General features: G+C 41.9%; 6 protein-coding genes across 7 annotated transcripts; 4 read left to right on the top strand and 2 right to left on the bottom strand.

Annotated features, from left to right (window-relative positions):
- Positions 1-362: 362 nt before the first annotated feature.
- Positions 363-1,320, bottom strand: ND-30 (NADH:ubiquinone oxidoreductase core subunit S3). The gene has a single exon (XM_076125423.1). The coding sequence runs from the start codon at positions 1,222-1,224 to the stop codon at positions 427-429; it is 798 nt and encodes a 265-aa protein (XP_075981538.1). The 5' UTR covers positions 1,225-1,320; the 3' UTR covers positions 363-426.
- A 247-nt stretch (positions 1,321-1,567) lies between these two features.
- LOC142980112 (tudor domain-containing protein 5-like) lies at positions 1,568-8,751 on the top strand. The gene is made up of 9 exons (XM_076125421.1): positions 1,568-2,122; positions 2,201-2,307; positions 2,492-2,901; positions 3,439-3,550; positions 3,880-4,129; positions 5,513-5,703; positions 5,869-6,007; positions 6,082-6,420; positions 6,934-8,751. Exons 1-9 carry the CDS (start codon positions 1,934-1,936, stop codon positions 8,101-8,103), a joined length of 2,907 nt encoding a protein of 968 aa, XP_075981536.1. The 5' UTR covers positions 1,568-1,933; the 3' UTR covers positions 8,104-8,751.
- A 1,764-nt stretch (positions 8,752-10,515) lies between these two features.
- On the top strand, positions 10,516-12,327 carry LOC142980207 (uncharacterized). The gene is made up of 3 exons (XM_076125542.1): positions 10,516-10,691; positions 10,773-10,943; positions 11,623-12,327. Exons 2-3 carry the CDS (start codon positions 10,821-10,823, stop codon positions 12,325-12,327), a joined length of 828 nt encoding a protein of 275 aa, XP_075981657.1. The 5' UTR covers positions 10,516-10,691; positions 10,773-10,820.
- Positions 12,328-13,751: 1,424 nt separating this feature from the next.
- Positions 13,752-17,365, top strand: LOC142979753 (uncharacterized). Its single transcript, XM_076124888.1, has 4 exons — positions 13,752-13,969; positions 16,017-16,193; positions 16,561-16,662; positions 17,004-17,365. The coding sequence occupies exons 1-4, from the start codon at positions 13,832-13,834 to the stop codon at positions 17,136-17,138; spliced, it is 552 nt and encodes a 183-aa protein (XP_075981003.1). The 5' UTR covers positions 13,752-13,831; the 3' UTR covers positions 17,139-17,365.
- Positions 17,366-17,404: 39 nt separating this feature from the next.
- LOC142979752 (uroporphyrinogen-III synthase-like) lies at positions 17,405-18,273 on the bottom strand. Its single transcript, XM_076124887.1, has one exon. It carries the CDS (start codon positions 18,271-18,273, stop codon positions 17,524-17,526), a length of 750 nt encoding a protein of 249 aa, XP_075981002.1. The 3' UTR covers positions 17,405-17,523.
- Positions 18,274-18,326: 53 nt separating this feature from the next.
- LOC142979754 (uncharacterized) lies at positions 18,327-20,763 on the top strand. 2 transcript variants are annotated; one of them, XM_076124891.1, is made up of 3 exons: positions 18,327-18,421; positions 19,846-20,173; positions 20,485-20,763. In XM_076124891.1, exons 2-3 carry the CDS (start codon positions 19,889-19,891, stop codon positions 20,719-20,721), a joined length of 522 nt encoding a protein of 173 aa, XP_075981006.1. In that variant the 5' UTR covers positions 18,327-18,421; positions 19,846-19,888; the 3' UTR covers positions 20,722-20,763. The 2 variants fall into 2 exon arrangements, with proteins under 2 accessions (XP_075981006.1, XP_075981005.1); XM_076124890.1 differs by lacking the exon at positions 18,327-18,421 and having other exon boundaries at positions 19,520-20,173.
- Positions 20,764-24,088: the final 3,325 nt, after the last annotated feature.

The raw sequence follows: 24,088 nt of genomic DNA on the forward strand, positions 1-24,088 counted from the left end.
TTCAGTTCCCTCTATTACCTATAAAACATTTTAAACTGTTAATGATAAAATGCATAGTTCAGAGTCTAATACAGTACAGACGACTTAACCTGTTAAGAAACTCACATGCACAATGGCTTGTAGCTCTAGCCTATTGTTAGAGGCCATCATTGTTTCTAGACATGTACCCAATTATAAAACAAAACATTCTTGGGAATAATTTATATTTTGTACTACTCAATGAACATCTTCACAATGGAAACTATTATCTATAATAGATTGCATAAAGATAACATTGTATAGCTAAGCGTGTGGAACACACTTGTAGTAAAAAATCATTAGTGTATCATTGTATTTACTGCACTACAATAACAAATCACAACTGCTTTTTAGGGAATTTTTATTTACATTGATTTAATAAGCTAGTTGACATTAAATAATATTCTATTACTGTTTGGGTGTGTCATCTCCAGGGTTGGTAACCTCTTCAGATGCAGGGTTACTGCGGAAGTTGGGGAACTGTTCCCACGGAGCACTCAGTTCAAAGCGACGGAACTCCTGGGCCAGCTCCAAAGGCTCCACCACCACACGCTTCTGCTCATCATCATAACGTACCTCCACATAGCCACTGAGAGGGAAGTCCTTCCTGAAGGGATGACCCTCAAAGCCATAGTCAGTCAAAATTCTTCTCAAGTCAGGGTGGTTAGCAAAGAACACACCATACATGTCCCAAATTTCGCGTTCGTACCAGTTAGCAGCCTTAAACACGTCATTGGCTGATTCAATAGGACTGAGCTCGTCGGTGTATGTCTTCACACGAATCCTCGAGTTGTAGCGCAGAGATAACAGATTGTAAATAATTTCGAATCTGTAAGCACGGTTGGGAACATCCATGCCCGCGATATCGACGAGGTTAGTGAACTGCGCGCTGTGATGATCTTTCAAGAACTGCAACACGGGGAGGACACCCTCTGGAGGCACGAGAACTTCTAATTCGTTTCCCGCGGTCAGTTGCACTTTCTGCACATACTTGGGCATACATTCGGCGATATATTTACCGAAGTCTACGAGCTGGGACTTCTGCAGAGGGTCAAACTTGGCAACAGTCGGTCGAGTCTCCGCTGGGGGAGTTGCTTGATCGGATTTTGCGACCACACGCTGGACCACAGGGCTCTTAACATTGTTTAAAACATTGCGTCCCAAACTGCAGCCAGCGCCAATGGCGCGTTTCAATAAAATCGACATTCTAAGCGTACTAATATCAACAAATTCGTATTAACCTTACGTAATTCAATCGGATTTTAGCAACCACACTCCATCAAAACAAGAATCGTAAAGTGACAGATTTGACAAGTCTTAAAATGACAAAAGATTGTCACTGTCATGACATAATTGTCTTTGATTTTTCGATTTTATTAAATTAATACTTGTATAATAATATATTCAAAACTAACTTGAAGCGAGTTATGTAGATAAGAACATGATATAACTTTTAAATATATTCTCTAATCTGCCGCAAAATGTTTTTTTTGCCATTAACAAAATTATTTTATTTCCACTTGTTTAGCTGACAAGTGACATTTCATTGCACTTGATAGTTGATTATATTCACACGGAAACGCTGCGTTTGCTGCCTTGTTGTTACTAGCAAGCTATGTAATAAATCGAAAATAAATTAAGGTTTTGCCAGTTATGTATCTAATGTTATCAAAAATAAGTTAATTAGCGGATATTATTATCGTCATAGTCTGTAAAAGTTTATTTCATATTGTAACAGATAAATCTACGTAGGTACCTCGTGCACCTGCAATCTGCGATGTTCAAAATAAAGTTATTCGTAAATGCTAATATATACTATGTTTCTTAGAAAGTGAGATGTCTATAAAATCAACATTTTGTGAAATGATAACCTTTTAGTCTCCTCTTCCATTAGTTTTTTAAAGGTTTATCAAAAATGGACAAAGATATAGAAGAGATAAAGAAAAAGCTCAGAGCAGTCGTGGTTTCGAATCCGAAGCAGGTAGACGTGCGATCATTGACGAGGGACTATCGGGAAATTGTAGGTCAACCAGTACCCTATCATAAATATGGTTACAAAAACCCAGTTGAGTTTCTCAGGGAGCGCTTCAGTGATTGTTTTCTGGTAAGCCATTACCTTGAAAATTTCGTAACATTTTAAGTGTCCTGAACCATATTGTAAAATTTTGTTTTGCATTCACAGTTCAGTGGAGCACCTAGCAATCCTGTCCTCACTCTGATAGTACCGGACACATTAAAACATATTGACAAGTTTGTACAAAAGCAGAAAGCACCCAGCAGTGGAAGATTGTAAGTGTATGCACATTCCACATAATCTGAAAATGAATATAAATTAAGCTACCAGCAGATTATAGTCTTACATTCTTTTATTTTGTTGTTAGGCATTGCTATGTCAATATCTGATACTTGATTTTATTACTGTGCTATGCGAAAATATGTACTTGATGCTGTTAATTAGTGACATTACTTACAGTGGTCCAAAACGCAGAAGTGTTTTAGAAGATGTAGTCAATGCTTCTGCGGGCAATCTCATCACTAAGACATTTAATGAAAACCGTCAAGTAGGAAAAACAGAACCACCAATTAAACCAATTGTCAGGAATCCTTTGCCTGAGAGTACCCCTACCTATGGCACAGATATACCGGATCTTAATGGTAACACACCAGCCCTGTACAATGACAAAATATTTAAAAACAGAATCAGTACTGACAGTGAGCCAGAAGAAAATCACTTAGATAATAAGTTATCTAGCAATGCTGTAAAGAACTTTCTCAAAAAAAGACTGCCAGCTTATAATAGTTCCCAACATTTGGATGACGACACATTTATTCACAATGGCAAAGGTTTACCCGATGATGACTCAGGCAGACATACATCTTCCAGTAAGTGCAGTGGGAATATTGTAAAGATAAACTCAATAGAATTGTTTCACATGCTCATAGCTAAGCACTTTTATTTTACTTCAAATGCCTGCCATTGCCTGTTTGTCCTATGTTTGGACACCATTTTATTTTGTTTTATTTGCTGCAAAAAGCATGTGAATGCATTTAGTAAATCTTGTATGCATTTTTTTGCTTGGTATTCCAAACTTTATACAAATTCATTTTCATTATTACATTTTACATCAAACTTGGCCTGAAACTCACCGATTCACTAAGGTTTGGTCGTCTATTACCAGATAATACTTAACTGAATACATTAACAATTTCACATATATGTAATTTAATTGTATAGAGAATCTACTGGAAAAAATTAATTATTCCTGAAATTATAATTAAATCAGCAGTAGTATGTACATACTTAAATCATATTCATTTAATTCACTTATTCATAATTTTGTTTTTTTTGACATATCAACATACTTGCTACCTGATAATACACTTGGTATCAGAGATGTATACTTTTAATTATTTTTTTAGGTGGTCTTAGTGCAAAAGCACAACAATTAGAGCAGCTAAAATTGCAGATATTAGAAATAATCTCTGAAGCACAGAATGGTGTGTGGTGCACAGATCTCATAAGACTATACAGGTGAGCATTTTATAGTGTCCTTTATTCATTGCTTCATTATATAAAAAGGAGTGACATTCACATATTATTATGATATTTTAGTTGAGTTATAGCTCCTCTCATGAGAGGCTCATTTTTGTTAAGTATCACCTGTCTTACAAAAGTAACTTTTCTATTCTTACAACTCTAAAATAAAGTTCGCAGCTGTTTTCTTAAAACTATTTATTGACAATTTATGTTTCTACATGCCTGACAAGCTTTCCTTGCATACACTGTTACTGCTACGATTCGAGTGAAACAAACTCAATAATATTGCAATTCAAATATAACATCAAGTTTTTTGTCAACAGGGAAAAGTACAACCATGACTTGAACTTCACTCGCTATGGTTACACAAGCATTGTCAGCTTGATGTACAGCTTAGAGGGCAGGGTGGCAATCACTCGGCAGGTGGACACGGGCGACTGGCTGCTGCAGGAGAAGACGCGCGCCACCCCCACTTGCGCCACGCCCCGGCCACAACTCCGACGTTGCTTACCACCAACTGTGCACACCTCGCAACGTGCTGACTCTGAAGACGCACTACCTGGTATAGATTTTGTAAGTGCTCAGAATTATTATCATACTTTTGCAATATTAAGGTGTTTTTGACAAAATGTTTTCTGTACAAAGATTTTTTTGGTCGTTGATCGATGTTTTTATTTCATACATAAAGGTATCGATGTTTTTGCATTGCGATGTTTAATTAAAGTTACAAAAACAAAACAGTTACTTAAAAAATATGCGGTTATCTAAATCTAATATAATTATCAAGTTTGCCGACCCTATTTTAGTGCATTTCAATTCTTCGTGAAGTAGCTACAGCTACTGTATTTCATAGGTACAATATAAAATATGTCACTTTAGTTTAAACCTATTAAAATGAATCTTTTCGACATATCAATCTAGGTATATTGATTTTATATGACATAGGTAATATCTAATCGATTCGAGTAGAGCATCCCTAGTGACGGAACGCCAAGTTGATAAACTTGACAGTGACAACTTCGGAATAAAAAAAATATTTAGGGCTTTCTCGGCTACCCTGTATTTAAAAAAGTAGTTGGTAGAATAGAAGATATATTTTAAAACAAACAACTTTACCAGTATTGACGAAAAGTGCATGAGTGATTTGCGACAAGAATAGTCGTAGGAAAACTTTGCTGGACATTGTTTTGTAATCATGCAGTTATTATTACCGGTGAGATACAAAATATACCTGCAGAATTATTATCGATGTACAATCACTATGCTCAGTACTTAATTCACATAGCTTTTAATTTACAAGATGCAAACGAAAGGATTTTAATTCATTAATAGAAGTTTGCTATGATACGTGACCGTTAACTTTGTCTACGGCTACGGCGTCTTTCAGTTCCGCTCTCGTTTACGTATTTTGGTGTTATTTTTCCCCTTTTCTTGTTTCCTTAAAATATTTAGAAAGTCCAATAAATTGGAACTGGTGCATACTAAACACGATTTGTCGTCACTTCAAGATGCCTGTTCGTAACAATCATTAAACATATAGTTATTAAATTGTTAAGAATTATTTAGCGTGTGTCGTTTTAGTACTTAGTACAAGCATAGTGTCAAGTTATATAATTTTTGTAAGATAAGATAGTAAAATGCTTACAAAATGAAAGTTGCTGTCACAAGTTAATAAGGAGACATCCTGTCATGGAATGTTGTCTAAATTATTATTTTAAAAGATTTATTGCACTATGATAGGTATGATAGGTACTAGATCTACTTATGCAAGACATAACACAATGTCTTTGTGGATTTGTTTAATGAATTTCAAATTATGAGGCAATGAATATTATAATTATAAAATCATTTAAAATATGGGTTTGTGTTGGAGGGCAAAGACAGCTATTTGTCTTGAGTTTGACTGCTTTGCCATCTCACCAGTAAACTAGTCATATCATTCATTAATTTAAACAGGATCCAGATGTGTTCCCGGAGGACTGCATCCAATTCATGGAGAGTATTGAAACACCATCGTTGAATGACTTCCGGCCCGGTGCCATGGTGGCTGTGATCGTGGGCGAGGTGTACTCCCCCTCACATTTCTGGTTCATCCGCCTCGGAGACAACTATAACATTGCCATGGAAGACATGATGGATGATATGACGTACGTATCTGTACAACACTGTTTGTTTGATCTTAGATGATTATGAACCTATTATGATCTTGATCTATGATGATCTGTTTCAAGTTATTATGTGCCGATTGCAACAGTATGTACTTTGTTTTTTTGTGTCATTGTTGTAAAAATGATCATGGGTGTGGTCATCAGGCGCTACTACAACAACGAGGGTCGCGAGCGAGTGCTCGCTCGCGGAGCCGTGCGCGTGGGCCACTACTGCTCCTCCGTGTACGAGAACGACTGGCACCGCTCGCTCATCGTCAAGATCGTCGACAGCGACACCGTCAAGGTAAGCACTCCGCGCGTCCGCGCCCGCCCGCGGCGTGCGCCGTGACGGAGCGAGTACAAGCGTGGCATGTGCAGGTGCGGCACGTGGACTACGGCACGGTGGACACGGTGCCCGCCGCGGCGCTCAAGCCGCTGCTGCGCCGCTGGGCGCGGCTGCCGGCGCAGGCGCTGCGGGCGCGCCTGGCGGCCGTGCGACCCTCCGCCGCCGGCTGGCGCTGGCCGCACGCCGCCTGCACGGCCTTCCTGCGCCTCGTGGCCAACCGCCGCCTCGTGGCCAACGTCGTGGCGGTGGACCGGCGCGACCGCGTCGCCGAGGTGCTGCTCATCGACACGAGCGGCGCCGACGACGTGTGCATCGGCTCGGAGCTGACGCGCCTGGGCCACGCCGACGCGCGCCCCGACTCCGCGCTGCGGGTGAGTGGCTCCAGCCCCGCGACCAGCGACGTGTCCGCCTCCGCTTCCGAGGTGGTGGGCCGCGCGCCGCGCCGTCTGAGCACGTGGGACGCGGAGCTCGAGCCCCCCGCGCCCGCTCCTACCGGGCCCGCCGCGCACCTGCAACGCAAAGCAGCGCTACAGGCGCGGCTGGCGGCGGCTTCGGCCGCGTCCCGCGAGCCAGCCGCGGGCCCCGGGCCCGTCGCACGGCCCGGACCCGCTGCGCCCCGCGCCCCGGCGCCGCTCCGCCGATCCCCCGCGACTGCGCCGAGCTCCGCCGCGGCCGCCCTCACCGCCCCCGCTCTCCGCCGTCGATTACAGTTAGCCGAGAAGTATTACAAGTCGCTCGAACCGTCCCTTTGATGGCAGCTCGACGGCGACTCTGTGGGTATCGGTGATGCCCGGTGTTTACGCTCGAACCTCGGGGCAGGGCGGCGGCGCGGGTCGAGTGGGGGCGAGGAGGGACGCGGCGCTAACTCTGCTCGCGTGTTGCAGACGCTGGACGTGTACCTGTACCCGAGGTTCGAAGCTCTGGAGAGCGGCGACACGCCCAACTACGCCGAGATACACGCGTACCTGCGCGACGGCATCGCGCTCGACTACGTGGAGGCCTACCGCCGCCACGTGCCCTCCGTGCTGCCGGAGCCGCCGCCCGCGCCCACGCCTCCCCTCGCGCCCTCGCCCCCCCTCTCGCCCGCGGTTCTCTTCGAGCCTTCCTTGCCGTCGTGCCTGCCCGAGCCCCTGCAGCCCACTACGCCTACTTCACTGCACCCGCCTCTACAGCCCACTTTGTCTACTTCACTACCCCTAAGACCCGCTTCGTCTACTGGATTACAAGTGCCCCTACAACCTGCTGCATCTACTGGACTGAACCCGCCTGTAAGATCCGCTTCATCTATTGGACTGCCACCGGCCTCAGAGCCGGCTTCGTCTACTGGACTACACCCGCCCTTACTGATCCCTTCGTCTGCTGATCAACAACCGCGTGTACAGCCCGCTCCATCCACTGGACTGCCGCTTCTCATGGCGTCGCTACCGGTCGTCACCGAGCCCGCGACGTCGGAGCCTACTCTCGTTTTCCCTCCGAAGGCCATAGAAGAACGCGCTTCGGAGACTATCGAATCAGTATCGACGCCTGAACTGACGACGCAAATACCTTTGCTCCTTCCGGAGACTACACCAAAGTCTGCACCAGCGCTGTGCCAGGCCAAACCTGTTGATTCAAGGCCTGCTCAGGTGGCTATCTCTCCAAAAACAATCACACTGCAGCAGTTGTCCCCGGACGCGCCCGTGTACGTGCCCGGATCTCCATTCCGGCCTTCACCGCCTTCACTGCTGGGGCAGAGGCCGACAGGGTGTGGTGTCCCGCTTCGACGCCCCCCACTTATGAGCCCCCCGCACCCATATCCGCCTTACCCCAGGCCGATGCCCGGGTTCATGGCGGGTCCCCCGTTGCCGCCTCCACCGCCGTACTGCGGGTCGGGGCCGACGCCAGGCGTGACACTGAGCATGGCGGAGTGTGAGACGTACCGCGTGCTAAGCCACGTCAACCCGGCAGCGGCGCACTGGTTCATGGTGGGTGCTATGGGGCGTGCCATGCCCGTGCCAGTCCCTATGCACTCCCCGCCAGGCGTACTGCAACCGCCGCCAGGGTTTAGCACCTAATTCTACCGCGAGAAATATACCATTTCACACAAGTGCCTCTGATGTAACAAACTACCTCAGCTCAGATGTCGTGCTGTTCGCTCACATATACATACATACATAGTAAACGCTGATAAATTGCTGCGTTGCATTTAAATGTTTAAGTTAAGGCTATTGTAAGTTGACTTTATATTTAGGATTAAGAATTATCGACACGGCTCATGCATTACGTGTGACGTACTGCGTGTGCTTGTCTTCGTGACTTTTTTTTACTAAACTACTTAAGAATATTTAATGCTTTGAAATCTGATTAAACGATATAATCAATGAATCTCTTATACGAGGTCGGCTCTCATCCAGGGTTTACGTCTGAACATACACGACAATGCTGGATAAGGTTACGGGCCAGATCGGGTTTAAGATTGTATTAGACCTATTTTAAGCCCTCAGTTATCGCTCGCATTAACGTAGTCTTGTTTTTTAACATTCCTGTTGTTCATAATATGTTCCTGCGCTTTGTATTTATCAGGAACAAATTCTGGTTATGTATTTTGTATTCGAACCAAAAACTATTACTTGTTAACTATTCTAAGGATCGATTCTGTGATAAAAACAATCAATCAAGTCTATTGTGTAATAGTCATGATGGCGTTAATAAAAATTGTTTTTTGAAAATCTTGTGTTTTTTAATGTCTACGACCCAAGTCCAAGCAAGACCTCGTATCTTTATCTATCGTTCCCACTATGTCGTGACGACAGATAATCGTGTAGTTTTAAGTCTCTAAGGTAAAATACATAATATGTATAGCCGCAAAAAACTTTGTGTTTGAATGTCGCTGTAGGCTGTAAAACAATAATTAAAATGCATTAATTGGATATAATTGCGAAGAGACATAACAACGACAGCATCAACTCGCCTCGTCACCTACATTTATAACTTGATTGTATGGGTAGGTACCCTCTGTTTTATTTTTTCAGCAGTAGCTTGCAAACTTTGACTTTCACCGATGTAAACTTTTTCTGAAAAAGCGTGTCCCAGGCTGAGGACTGTCGCAGTTCAAGAGAACAATCATGTCATCATCAGTATGGCAAAATCTTATTTTCCTTCGACGCCACGCTTCTAACGGTGTGCGTAGGTCGCCGCCTCGGCTGGAATTACATTTAAATCATGTGAATTATAGTTAATCACTATTCCATAAATCTTTATCTCGACCGACGTCAGTTACTGTTTTGAAAGAAAAGTAAATCTTTGCCCCCTCTAGCAGTAGAAGACAGACCGTCGTCGCCACACATCACAATAGTTGCAGTTTTTTTAATAGAGAGGGTGATTCAAGAGGAAGGTTTATGTGTAAATGTTGTAAAGGATTATTTGAAATAACTGTTTAAACCGGTCGCCACGGGCGAAGCCAGATTTGCTTCTAGTGAGTTAGGTATAAAATTTCTTGAATATGCAATGATACTGGGATGAGTAAAAAAAAAATTCTATTATTATTATCGAGCATAATTATTAATTATCTCAAGGAGGATTATCGAGGATTCTCGATGTTAGGCTGGCTGTAAAAACATAAGCCAAATCCCCTTTACAAAGTGTTTTATGAAAACATATTTTGACGACTGTAACTTGGGATAAGAACAAGAAAAAGAAGAAAATATTTTTGAGCATAATATCAGGACAAACGGAAATAATTCAGTTTCTTCATGATTTGCTAATAAATAATGTACTTTGCGCAGATAATCTCCTACGAACTACTGAGACTACCTACCTATCTAGATAGGTACCGTAAAACGGGGTGAATAGAATTCGCGGGGTGAATAGAAAAAAAATCAGGAAAGTTTTCAAGCCCAATGTTTGAGTACTCCTCGTTTAAGAATTTTGTTCAAATTTGAAATGATTACACGTCGATATTACTTCTCTGCGGTGTCATAATTGTTTAAATTGATATTTATACCCAAAAAATTGCTTCAAAGTCAACCGTCCTCGAATGCCTTAATGGTCCATACATTTTTTTCAAAACTTTGGATTTAAAGTGGAATTTCTTTTCTAATGAGTTGTTTGGAGTGTTTATCTCTTTAGGTGTATATTTATCTATAAAGATACAATATCACCCCTTTGGTCGTTTCGATTCACCCCTATCGCTGGGTGAATAGAAATTGACCATTTTTTTTATGAAATATCGTAAAACTATGCATATTTTTGGACAAATATGGTTTTAACTCTTTCTTCATGGCACCGGACATGATATAAAACAACCTGACAATAAAAATAACAAGTTATTCGCTACAAATTTTTAGGACAAAGTTGAAAATTGTTTCTATTCACCCCGTTTTACGGTACCATAAAAATGTACACGTATGTTACGCCTCTATTTTGTTATGTGAAATAGCAACACTGATGTAATTATATTGTTGCCTTTTCCGAACGAAGTATTTGGGTCATAGACAAAGGTTGACTTGACGGAAAGAAAAAAAATATGATAACAAACATGGCGGGTTACAGAGCGTCATTGAATTTTGTTTATTAGGTCAACGTCTTCATAAATGATATCAGGCCTTCAGATTATGTGGTCCTATAAAGAAGGACGGAGTCTCAATGTCAACGGGAGGAAAAGGTCAGATAAAGTTGTACATGTGATTTAGAGAGAGATTATTTGGGCTGATAACGTGAGCGTGAGCGTGGTCGGTGATTACAGGAGGTGCCGGGGCGAAGGCGCTCGGCGGTAGGCGACTCGGCGGGTGATATGCAAGCGGCGCCGGCGCGCTACGTGTCAGTGAGCGAACTGTACTCGACAGACGAAGTGGAGCTACTGCTAGACGAAATAAGAGAGCTGGAGCCGACGAGCTGCCGCGGCGAAGACGTGCAGGTATTTTGCCCAGTGACTTCTCTCATGATATACGCTATACTCCTATCCTGACTCTCCAGCTAGTCACCTATTCGTACATACATAATATTAAAGTTACTCTGAGTAATTGAATGTAGGTTATCATCATTCAGATCACTAAAGTACTAGCTGAAGGCGAAAGCTATTAAATTTTCAGACAGTCGTGTAGAATTACCGCTCAGTGCTGAAACAGTTTGCATTATAGATGGTTTTACCCCAACCAAGTCAAACAGTGTCTAACCAAAGTTGAGTTGTTTGGAAACAGCTCTGTTTATTTTTGTTATGGTCTAATTTACTTTTATTTTTAACTTAGAATATATATGAGACACTTAGTTGTTTACCTACTCCCAGTGTTTACAAACAGTTGTTGTCCTTACTTTAATTTGGACTTGATCATAAAGTTTGATAGTCAAGCGAGAAACCATCAATATTTTATTTAAATAAGTAATATAATTCACACTTACATTCATGATACTTTACATAATTATAAGATTAGGTCATTAATATTTTTCTATTCACCTGTACACATAACAATCGATGTTCGAAAAATCTCTCCTTTATAAGAAAAAAAAATACATAATATAATATAATTAAATATAACCCCATCCGGGTTGAGAGTGAAGGTAAATAAGTTAACGCGCGTGCGCTGGTGTGGGAGCAGGACTTCGAGATAGCGGGGAGCGGGTGCGGCGGCGCGGGAGCGGGCGGGCGCTCGCCGGCCGGCACCGAGGCCACGGAGCGCTCGTGGGACTCGCACGCGCAGTACCGCCGCGCGCCGCCGCCGCGCCCGCGCCCGCTGGCGCCGCTGTACTGCCGCCTGCGCCACCTGCTCACGGCGCGCGGCGCCGCCACGGCGTGCCTGGTGCTGGCCAGCGCCGCCGCCTGCGCCTGCGTGTGGGCCGCCGTGGGGCTGCGCGTGGCGCGCGCGCCGCTGGCCGGCCGCCTGCAGCTGCTGCTGCTGGCCGCGCTCAGCTCGGCGCTGCTGCACTCGGCGCTGCTCGTCATGCACGTCACGCGCCTGGCCGCGCTGCTGCCGCTGGACTGGAACAAGCTGGGCGCCTGGACCAGCGCCTGGAGCGCCGTGTCGCTGAGCGCGGGCGGCGCGCTCACGCTGCACGCCGTGCTGGCGGCGCGCGAGTACCGCTGGGCGCCGGCGCCGCTGGGCGCGCTGCTGGTGGCGGGCGCGGCGCTGGCGCTGGGCGGCGCGGCCGTGGCGGGCTGCGTGGCGGCGGCGGGCGGGCGCGCGTGGCTGCGGCGGCGGGGCGGGCGGCGCGCGGGCGCGGGGCGGGCGGCGTACCGCGCCGTGCCGCCCGCGCCGTTGCCGGACGCGGCGGTGGCGGGCACGTCGCGCGACGACCCGTTATAGTGAAGGCCGTACGCCACCGACTTCTAGTCGCGGCCCGCACACTTTTATAGTTTTGTACCGCGGCGCGCGTTCGCGCGTCGCCCCGATCTCATTATGATTTCCGCGAGTCTGATTTTAATTCTAGTCCGTTTTAGATTTAGTGAGCGGCGTCGCTCCCGGCGCCGCTCGTCTCGACCGTGTCCGTGTGTTTGTCCTCGTTTTCTCTTCGTCCAGTACTTCGTATCGGTCGCTAAGTTTACGTATCTATACAACGTTTATGCGAGTATTGAAGTAAACATGTAATTATACACGAAATGTATGCAAAGGGTAATTTTTTAATTGTAAGCGAAGTATCTATTATTATGTTAATAGTGATATATTGTTGTATAGGCGGCGCGTACGTCTCGTATGCGCACTTTATTTCATCGTAAGCTTGTAATGGATCAAATCGTTTGCATGATATATTATGATATTATATGATTATATTATTGTTCATAGTAAACGTACGTTCATAGTTAGAGATAAGTGAAAGTTCAACATGTAATAAAGTCGTTATAGGAACTAATTTTATACTGTCCGACCTGTCGTCTCGCTCCTCGAGCTTACTCGTGCATCCGGTTGAGTTGTTGTGTTGTTCCGCACTCAGTTGTCGTCGGTGTAAACGTTTCAGTTGTATGTCTTATACATATCACATGTTCGTATTGGTTGGTACGAGACGTTGAGACGTTCCTCCCCTGAGCCTCACCGAGCCTCACCGAGCCTCGCTGAGCCTCGACTCCGATATATCAGTGTGTGACTAGTGACGAGTATAACCCGCTTTGTGTGTTACGTATACGTAGGTTTGTATGAGAGATGTAATGTGCACCGTGCACGGGGCACCGTGCACACGTGACCAGACGCCTCGCCCGTTACCGACAGATGTTCATTGTGTACCTCGTGTACCTTGTGTACGGGCTCGATCAATAATGTGCGAGTCATTTTTACTTTAAAAATTTTAATGATAATAATTATATGGTTTTATACAAATATATATTATTTGTTTCACTTCATCAACCTTGGTCTTATATTCATAAGAGGCCTTTATAGCCAATTTTAGGGCTTAAGACTTATGTTATGATGTCATTGATTTACAAATTACAAGTCGCAACATTATAGTTTATTGCATGTACCTACGTTGTATATATTATAATAGATAATCTAAGTGATATTAGGCGAGTTAATGGTCCTTCAATAGTTGTATGGCAAGTGCAAAAAATATGCACATGTGTGCATTTATGTAGTAGCTGTATATGATAATATCTGTAACAATGCCTACAGATATGAATGCAATTATGAATTCCGTCACTAGGAATTTTATCAAACAACAGAGAGATAATCTGCTTCTTATGTCACAATTGTTGGTATTGACGATAATGATTAACGTTACTATCACATTAATTCAGTTAGTGATTTAGTGTGCAGCGAGCACGCCCTATTATCCAAAAGTTAAGAGATATGATAGTAGTGCGACGGTTTAGTTAGTGCGATGGAGGCGCCGCACTCCCGTGAGGAGTTGCGCGCGGAGGTTCGCTCTGACCAGCCCGGGAACAGGATATTTCGACAATATTACACTGAAAATGACTTCGTTTTGTCACCTGAAGGAATTCTGAAAGGCTTATCCGCTGTAAGTATACTTGCTCTATTTATTTTTCGAGTCATTAAAAAAAGGCAGGCAAATCGTCGTTGGAATCTAGTTGTTAGATTGAGCTCGTTTGTCGTTATTCTACACAGTAATTTTACCAGATCAGTTATTTACGATCTCCGAAAATAAGTTATAATTATGTACACATTATAATAATATACTTTTACTTGTATGGCTCAGACTTCGCAGGACAGTGTTTTATTAGCACTGAAGCATTTTTTAGGTGGCATTTAAATGGTAAATACATTTTTTATGACACAGTAGCATGTAGCTACATTAAAGGGACATTATACATAGCCAATATTCCAAAGACTGTTTAATAAATAGTGTCATATTTTTTGAGTATGCCGTAATTTCCTTTAATTGAGGGAGCATTATGTTTTAAATGTAGATTCTGTTTTATTAGATGTGTTGTGTATCCTTTGTTGGAGATTCATAACAATAAACAAATAGGTATCTGGAAAAAACCGTAGCAAAAATGACGTAAGGTTAATTTGTAAGCAGGTATGTAGGTACTTCCCACTTTAAGTCGTTCTTAAGGTACGCACGGATATACATATATTTTGAAGTTGAACGCGTCGATTACTACTGGTTTGATTAGTGTAATCTTCAGTGGCGCACGTATGTCTGGTACGTAAAGCCGAGCACCTATTTGATAACGCTAATGAGTAGCGATGTTTAATCAGATAGTGACAGCGGTGTGCTTCTCATGTTGCCGCGGGAAGAAAAACTTACTAATAAAATTACAAGCTGCACAATTTTTACGGGGGATTTTCATTAAATATCGGCTGTTAATCTAAAATTGTACCAGAGCTTTCATACCTTTGTAGGCATTTTAACGAATATCAATGAATAATAGCGGGTAGTCTATCCGCTTGATGAAGGTGACTTCTCAGAAGTATTGTGTACTAAAGGGAAGCAACTGACTTTCTGGCTCTCCGGGACGAGATGGCGCCACTAGTCTCGATATTTATTAGGAAAATGAAGTTTTATACAGTGATTCATTGAACTACGTGGAAGTTAAATTTGAATAATTAGATAATGATCAAATACTACTAGTCAGTAGATAATTAAGTACTAAGTTTCCAGTAAACTGAATCAGATTTTATGATAAGAAGATAAGATCAGCGGTGAAGCTCAAATATGAAAATAATGACGATAACAATAACTGGGAGTGTTTTATTTCATAATTATTTCATTACGTCCTTGTAATGCATAATACCTACGTGATAAAGCATTTAAAATTCGGGAAATGTTTTTGTTGAGTTAGGCACTTGTAAATTGCATTAATTGATATCGATATTAAATTAGACAGATTATAATATGAATCTTTCGTGTGATGAGAACATTACGTCTAAATAAGAGACGTTAACAATTACATCTCCCGAAATCAGATGTCTATTAGACGATATACCTACTTATAACAGCACTATCTAGAATTTATTTAATATTCCGATTTTAAGACAGTGTGCATAAAAATGGACATATATCGTTGTACCTTCGTAGTTTTATACACTAGTTACTTTATGTCTCTGCATTTTAGTTGTTTTTACGTTAGTTGTAAAATTAATAATTGCAGATAAGGTACGTACGCTGCGTTGCCTTATTTATATCATTTAAATATTCATAAAGAAAGCCGAACAATTAATCTGAGAGATATTTTGCTTAATACGATAAGCGGCGATTAAATTATGATACCTACTTGTAAAGTTATCGTCATATTATTATCTCGGAGTGCCACTACGGCGCAAATATGTCTACTGTTTCGATTTGCATTATCTTTATTTATGTTCCAAAAATGTCACACATCAAATTATGATAATTTTAAGAGAAGCTACCTAAAAAAAAATAAGACAACTATTCGTGGATCACACAAATACACACTTTTATCATGTAACGAAATTAACCAATCGCCTTTGGCGGCACATAGCTCGGATCGACACCATTTATGCTACACCAGCTTTTGACCAAATTTTGCTTGGGTACTAGTGATCCCTGGCTCTTTGGTGAGTAGAAGTATATTGTCCAGGTAGTGTGCATAGTGGCGTCGGTGCTGTTCCTGAGCGGCGGCACGTGCCCCGGCGCGCCCACGCTGGTGACGAGCGCCGTGACGGTGGCGCTGTGCTCGTCCGCGCTGTGCGCCGTGCTCTACGCCGCCGTCGTGCTCGACCTGCCGCTTTACGCGCCACAACTCTATCTCTTCACTGTCAGTATTTACATAACTACATCATTATTACATACCTGCAATAACATTTAACATGCAGCGTATATTATTATAGATTTTTCCTTTGTACTTTTACTGGTTTAATGCCTTTTTGATGATTTATTGACGATGGAGGACAACACCAAGAAAACATGTGAGAGCTTTTTAATTAGTTCTTGAAAGAATATGAGTCTACTTCACGGACTACTAACAGGTCTCCATTTGTGTTGCCCACTGAATTTGATGATAATGAGATAACACAATTAGAATGAGGGTAGAGATAAATGCTAAGTTTTATCTGACAGAGTAGTCTTACAACTTTAATGTACACACGACACATGACAAACCTTCGTTGATATTTGTATTCCAGGACATAATTTTGTCGTCGGTGGTGGGCGTGCTGCTGTTGATAATGGCGGTGCTGACGATGACGATGTGCGACATGAACAATGCCATCAGTTACGTGCATGGAGTGAGTCCTATCCTAATACTCGTTGATAGTTAAGACTAGTTTCAACAGTTTAGCGGTTTCAATACTAGATACGTTGACTTATACCATACAACTACTATCTATGAGAACATTTGTTCAAACATCGTTGTGGAAAAATATTTCCGATTACTTATCTAACAATAAATTAAATAGGATAAAACAAATTTCAGTCTGCTCTTCATGCAGCTTCATCAATTTAGTCTACATTTGAAACCATTGTTAGAATGAAACTTTAAAAGAAAATAGACTGTTTCTTTAATACCTACATAGATGGCGCTAGCAACACGATGAAACGAAATTAAGAACAACCCTTTTTATTTCAGCCGCTGGGCATCTTGAACGCGGGTATGATAATAGGCAGCGCGGTATTCACGTACATGTCGGTGATGCAGCTATGGGACGCGTCGCATGAGCCCTACGAGCCGCCGCGACCACCGCCTATAGAACAGGATGTATAGACTGCCTAATAACTCTGGGATGTATAGCTTTAAACTTTTTCACAAAGAGACGAAATTCTCAATTCTATCATCTATGGCAATGTCTGTATTAGAAAGAAAGGTACATTACATGCTACCTTTATAAATTAACTATAGAACACTAAAACAGTATGTGGAAAAATTATAAATAAATAAATGCTCTCACTTTAGAGTGTATGTGGCAATTGTTTGAAAGATTATCTGCAAATGTTTTAAAAAAAAATAACTTACAAATAAGACAACATATAAACTTTTATAAATAAATGACTATATTTGTAACAATTATTGCACTGAATATAAAATAACAAATACTTTGTACGACCAACACCTTGTGTAAACATTTTTATATAATATCATTCTGTAACTATTAGCTAGCTTGTGTGCATGTGAAGTAGTTTTGTACTGATTCCACCACTGAGTCAGCCTTAGGCCGGGCTGCGATGCCTGCCACCTCCACACCGAGATTCTCAATTTTATATGCAGTAGAGTTACCAATAGCAAAGTGTGGCAGTTCCTTCAGGTTGTTGCTGAAGGTTTGCAGCTGCCGGTGAATGTACTCACACCCTGAAGGACTGAAGAACACCATACAACAGGGAGTGGCCGAATCATTGAGCTCCATCAGATCTGTTCTTAAATTCTCATTCTCTTTAGTCTCATACACAGTCAGTGCATCTACAGTCATTCCTGATGTCTTCACAATATTTGGTAAAGTCTCAGTCCTTAAGTTCCCACAGGGGAACAAAAACTTGGAATTTGAGGGATTCTCTTTTGTGATGATGTTAGCCAAATTCTCTCCATTGCCTGAAGTTGCCCCGAGGGCTTCTAGACCTAGTAACAGTTTGATCTTGTGACTGCTGACTTCTCCCACTGTGTATATTCTCTTCGTGTTCCATAGCACAAACCTGGCGGGGTCCCAGCACTTAGAGACAGCTTCGATAGCTCGGGGGCTGGTCAGTATGAGCCCTGTGTAATCTGACTGTAACAGCTTCTGTGATAGATCCTCCTTGTTTATAAACTCGAACTGCAGCGGCTCCACGAACAATGCCTGGTAATTAACGTCTAGAAACGCTTTCTCGTAATCTTCCGATACACTTTTAAATAGTACAACTTTCTTCATTATAGCGCCCGTCAACTACGCACCTACATTGAATCCTTTGTTCGTTGTCACCTCCACATAACAGGTGACCCTGAAACAACAGTGAACCGTGATGGGAGTACGTTGAATACTAAATACAAAACTGAATGCAAAACTAGTTTGAAAGTAGGTAAGTATTCTTATATGGAGAAAGAAAATTACGTAACGTACCAAGTGACATTATTAACCTACTATTGCGTGAACATAATAACTTTACCTGCACTTATAAACTGTTTCATTTATAAAATAATAATTACTTTTAATTTGCAAGAAGTTTCACAAGTTTTTTTCTACGTATTGTTGACAATATCTGACATTAGTGGCATCAATGACACAAATGACACTTACTACTGACATCTGCGTTCCGGCCATGAAGGTACTTAACATTTTCGGCATTTGATATTTTTCTTTCATCTTTTAGGGACTTATTGAAAGTGATATAATATTAATCCACAACCAGACGCAGTTATGATTTGAGGTGGTCCAAACGAAAAATACGTCTGGAATGGAATAGTGCTTGCATTTTCGTACTATTCGACTAAATTTTTTAATTGTCTCTCTAATCTCTTTTACAGTGTTTACATTTTAGGAATATTTTGTGGGTATCATAGCAAAATGGCATTTTTTGGTGTCAGCGTACCCACAAAGGAAGAGATATGTGGGTGTGGCGCGCGTGCGAAATGAAGTATGATTAGCTATACCTACTCTAGTACTAACCTAAGAGATGAAACTAAAAGCAAGTATATAGAATTCCGACTTAAAGCGCAAAGTATTAGTGCAAAATACGATTTTAACGTAACTGTTTCAGAGTGCGTGATATGTCATCGGCTGAGTTTGGTGACAGCCATCTTCAATGAAATAGTATAACATGCTGTTTCCTGTGCTAGTTATTTCGGGGTATCCCCTAATTTATACTCCTAGGAGTCGTTTTTTTATTTTAGGCTAAAGATATAATATTGTAAAATCATGGAATGCAGCCATCTGTCAACGTGACAATTTTTGACGTTGCGTTTTGTAACTGCTTGGAAATTTAAATTACGTTACAAGATCAAAACTGCAATTTAATAAGATTTTTCCTATCATAAGTTATTTAACGAGGATTTTACTTACACATAGATAAAACGAAATTGCAATACATGGATTTGGTATCCTGATTAGATCGTAGTGAATTCAACACATATAAGTTAGCAGATAACTTTTCGGCTCTAGAATAGAAAAATTACAATTTCATTTGCAAGGTATAGGTACTGTATTTTATTAGTTTGAGATGTATATTAAACACAATAATATAAAACAAAGGCCCATTCTCTCTATCATTTACCTTGTTGCTAGATAGATCTTACTCTTGTTTTACCAGTTTGCCATTCTCTAGTAAAGTTAATTACTTATAACAGAAAGTATAAAGGCCGTCAATAGGTACACATCCTTATCCAGTATTACTAGGTGGATAAATACTCTTTATTATCTATGAGACTGTCAAAAACCATCAAGAATTAGAGATTAGTGTATAAATTGGCAATCAAATGAATCGGCAATTTTATGTTCTTCATACAGTTGAGTGATAGATAGTGACGTGGTGGGCGGATGTGGGTAACTGATGGCAATCACCGGATGTTCGAGCGGGCTGGTGGTGACAGCGGCGGTGGCCCTGCTGCTGCTGCCGGCGCAGTACTACGTGCCCGACCTGTACTCCACGCTCGAGGACCCCCTCGCCAACCCGCCGCAGCCAGAGACCTCCGCCACGCGAGCGTGGTACGACCTAACATTCCCACACCTGCCGCCGCTTGACTTGTTCGTCACAGTAACGCTGTTGATTATTGGCTCTCTCACATATATTTGCGAGTGGATACAGAGAAAGCTGTTGGAAAGAAGAATCGTAAAGGTAAATAATATGATTACATTCTATTGCTACATTCGCTTGATCGGCACTGAGCTTTTCTTAGTTGCTAGGTTTATAAAATTCATATCCAAAAGTTGCTAACATTTCATTAAATCTTACCCGAAGGAACTTTTTCTTGCCAATGTACACTATGTACAGTGATGATAAATAAATAGCTTTTATTAAGTTCGTCCATTATTAATATGAATTGCCTGATAGGTACTTTTTGATGACTATTGCTTTAATGAGAGGTACAACAAAACAAGATACTTTTGTGAGTTGTGCCGTAAGTCACGCGATGTGGTGGTGTGCAGTTGAACCAGTACCTGGGCGCGAGCGTGGAGCGGCTGCGCGCGTGGGACGCGCAGCGCGAGCAGCAGGAGACGACGCTGAAGATGGTGCAGAACGCCACCTCCGAGTACAACCTGCTGCTGTACCTGCTGCTGCGCCAGCACCGCTGCCTGGCGTCGCACGTGCCGCCCGCCTCCACCTGCTTCCTCGACAACTCCGACGAGCTGCATTTTTTAAGGAACGCCTCGGTGGACGCGTGATCCTGCGCCTTTATTATTTAATAATTATAGTGTTGACTTGTTTACGCTGCGGTTTTATTTAGTGCGCGCCGCTGAACGTAGCGGCGCTGCGCTGCGGTGCGATAAATTTGTCACCGCCGCTGAACGTAAGTACATGCCAAATGTTCCGTGTAATTCTATATATATTTCGACGAATCTGACCGAGTTTTCGACCGGAAAATACAGCCGACTGTAGGGCTGTAAACATAACTGAACAAAAGCGTAGCGCCTTCACAATAGAAAAGCTGCCTTATACCGCTACTTTATTTATTTCACACCCAACATCTCTGCCTCGATGCAGTGTATCCGTAGGTCCATTGTGTAGTCGTTTTCACTGATTCTGCAAGTTACGTAGCGTCGTAGACTATAAATGCCTTGTGGGACAATATTAATATGAGTAATCCCCATGTAACCCATGAACATCATTTATCCATCTTGTATCAAAGATCACCTTCTTGCCTCAAGGCTTAACATGCTGCTTATCTTAGCTTAACAACTTCTACGAAAACAAAGCATTATAGTATTTTTTTGAGATCTCTGGGGTACAGGAACACAGATTGTGCTTCCATCCAGTCTAGCGTAGCACTAAAATAGAATGCCACCAATACACCACCGAGATAGAGCGCTGACGTTATCTCACGGACAGGATGAAGTCATCCGAGCAAACTTAATTATTTTGTCTATTTGCCAAACATGACCAAATCAAGTGTCAACCATAGGAATAGCAAGCATAGCTAGTGGGACGTCGTGTGCTGCGAATATAAAGTGGTTCATTACGCGCTCGTGCGCGCGGAAACGTGGAGCGCGCCTATCTCACCTAACACATATTATATTATACAAGCGAAGGATTTGTCCGCCGCTTCCTCGACATATTCACTTTACGAAGACATTTTTCCAGAGTTTTCCTCGTGAAGTGAAGCACCGCTCCCGCCCTATTGTTATCAACCTATAAAAGCGACTTAACGAAGTTATTTTTGAAATTTATCGCAGCGGTTCAGTAAATTGGCGAACATCAAAACTTAAGAGCGGCGGCGCGCAGCTGTTGTTGTGTTAAGTATTATAATTTGTGCGCCTCACTCGTGCCACTCGAGGCTCGTGACTGCTGAGCGATCAAGTTCAGGGCCCGCGACGTGACGGACACGACACGACCCGCGCGTGGGGTGCACTCACACACACAATGCTCACAACTTCGATATGAAATTTGTTTGTTGTCGGTTTTGCGTACAGAAACTTGTTCGAGAGTGTCGTATTGTTGTTATGTGTTATTGTGTGCGGCGACATTCTACCGATGCGATGGAGTTGCTTTGATCAAAACTTCCTCTTTTCCTTTCGTTTCTAACTTTCTATTACTTTCCAGTAATGGTTTAATTTTGTTCAAAGATTGAATTCGGTATTCGTTTTCAACGTAAAGGATTACACCCAATTTATATTATTGAGACATTTGTTTAACTTACGAGTAAAGTATTTCGTAAATAACGCTAATTTGTTGATGTTTAAAGTAATTTATAGCGGTGTTCAGTTACAGAACATTGTGTTAGTGAATGAACGAGATCAATAACTGACGCCCCTACACTCTGCAGCAACACTTAGCACTAACGGCGAGAGATCGAGTTCTTATTTATTTTAACTCGTATTGCTCTATCAATCACACAATGTCATACAAACGACTTTCTTACTAGGTTATACTAACACTAAACAAGTTCGTAAACTTAAATATTGTGAGATCAATCATCATACAAATTATACAATGCTATTCGTAGAATATTATTAGACTCTATTTTTTTTCATTTCGTTACATTAAGCAGTTGATTTGTACATATTTTTTTGACGTAGCGTTAGATTTGTAAAATACTTTAATATTCAGTTTCATGTAAGCTATGTTATTACTTAAGGTAACTGAAAATTTTCAGCGATATGTCCAGCGTTTGATCTCTGAGAACTTTCTGACAGAGTAATCTGTCTACGTAGTCAGATCCTAGAATTACGTTGTGTTTGACTTACACCAATTGTATTCGTGGTGACGATTATTTGGTTATTGGGATACATGTTACCTATTATTGTACACCAGCTAGCTGGTATGCAAACAACAAATGGAATAACTTATCTCAATTAAATATTTCATATTAAAACAAGTTAATAATGAACAAGAAAGAGAATGAAACAGTAATCTAGGAAATTCCTGTAATATACTGTCGCGAGTTACAATAGTTCACATATATCCAGTCCCGGCAGTGTGTCAGTATGTCGCGGGAACGCATCGTTGACACAAACGCGCCGCTCGCGTCGCCGCGCGTTTATCTAGCTCTCTGATACACTGTCACTCACCGATGTTATCCTGATGACTCACGACTAGTTACAAACTGTGTGAATACTAGAACAGTGTGATGCGATGCCATGAAACGCGTTCTGATAACAAAACATATTATATAGGACATAAGTACCGCAGAAATAGCAAGATAAGTTTTTTTGTCTCTCTTTGCTTACACTCTTGACTATAACGGGTGTTAAGTATGTAATGCATGAAGTACGGAAAAGAATATCGCATAAGTTTATCCTTATCTTGGAGACGAAATACACTTAAATTATATTACTAGGCTCAATTGCTCGTGTATAAGGTAGTTTCTACGAACTCGGCAGAAGATATGTGGGTATGTGGTCTCCACACTAACAGGATTCAATTTAAAAACTGTTTGTTGTAACAACGTTATTTCTCAGAATGTCATATGTTATTTCTATCTTGGAATGTAGCCGGAAGTTCACGGTGATTGTTCTACGTGCGAAATGTCGCGGGTGAAGCTAGATTTTTATACGTTTCCCGTTGAACGGGCGTCGATGTCCCCTCGCCAGCGGCTTTCTGGTCACGCAGATTTATTGACGAGGCCGCGTACAAGCGCCGCCGGCGTCATATTTCATTATTTGATGCACCTACACGCTTGTGCTCACACATAAATTATATTTTCATATGCACAATAAATCGTCGGCGGCCACTCGCTGACCAATCTGTCGAGTATAGCCGCGATATTTTGTCATCAAATAACAATTAAAATATTGATTTTACGTGTTTGCGAGAGTTTAATGTCGTGTACGATACACAGTGAATGCTACACAATGAATTGTGGTCAGTTTTGGGACATTCACTAAAGATCATCAATTATATTTTTTCTTTGTGTAAAAGTAAAAGGCAACGACAAAATATGTTTGTAATTAGGGTGATTTCTTCTCTTATTCCTTTTCGAACTGTGTGACGTGAATTCCCATGAACTTATCTAGCCAACAAAGGCGTTTGAATTGCAAGCCCTTAAGATATATTTTCCGTACATATTAACTTATTGATACCAGACATCTTTGG

Source organism: Anticarsia gemmatalis, chromosome 17, assembly GCF_050436995.1.
Source record: "Anticarsia gemmatalis isolate Benzon Research Colony breed Stoneville strain chromosome 17, ilAntGemm2 primary, whole genome shotgun sequence".
In the NCBI taxonomy this organism is placed as follows: Eukaryota; Metazoa; Arthropoda; class Insecta; order Lepidoptera; family Erebidae; genus Anticarsia; species Anticarsia gemmatalis.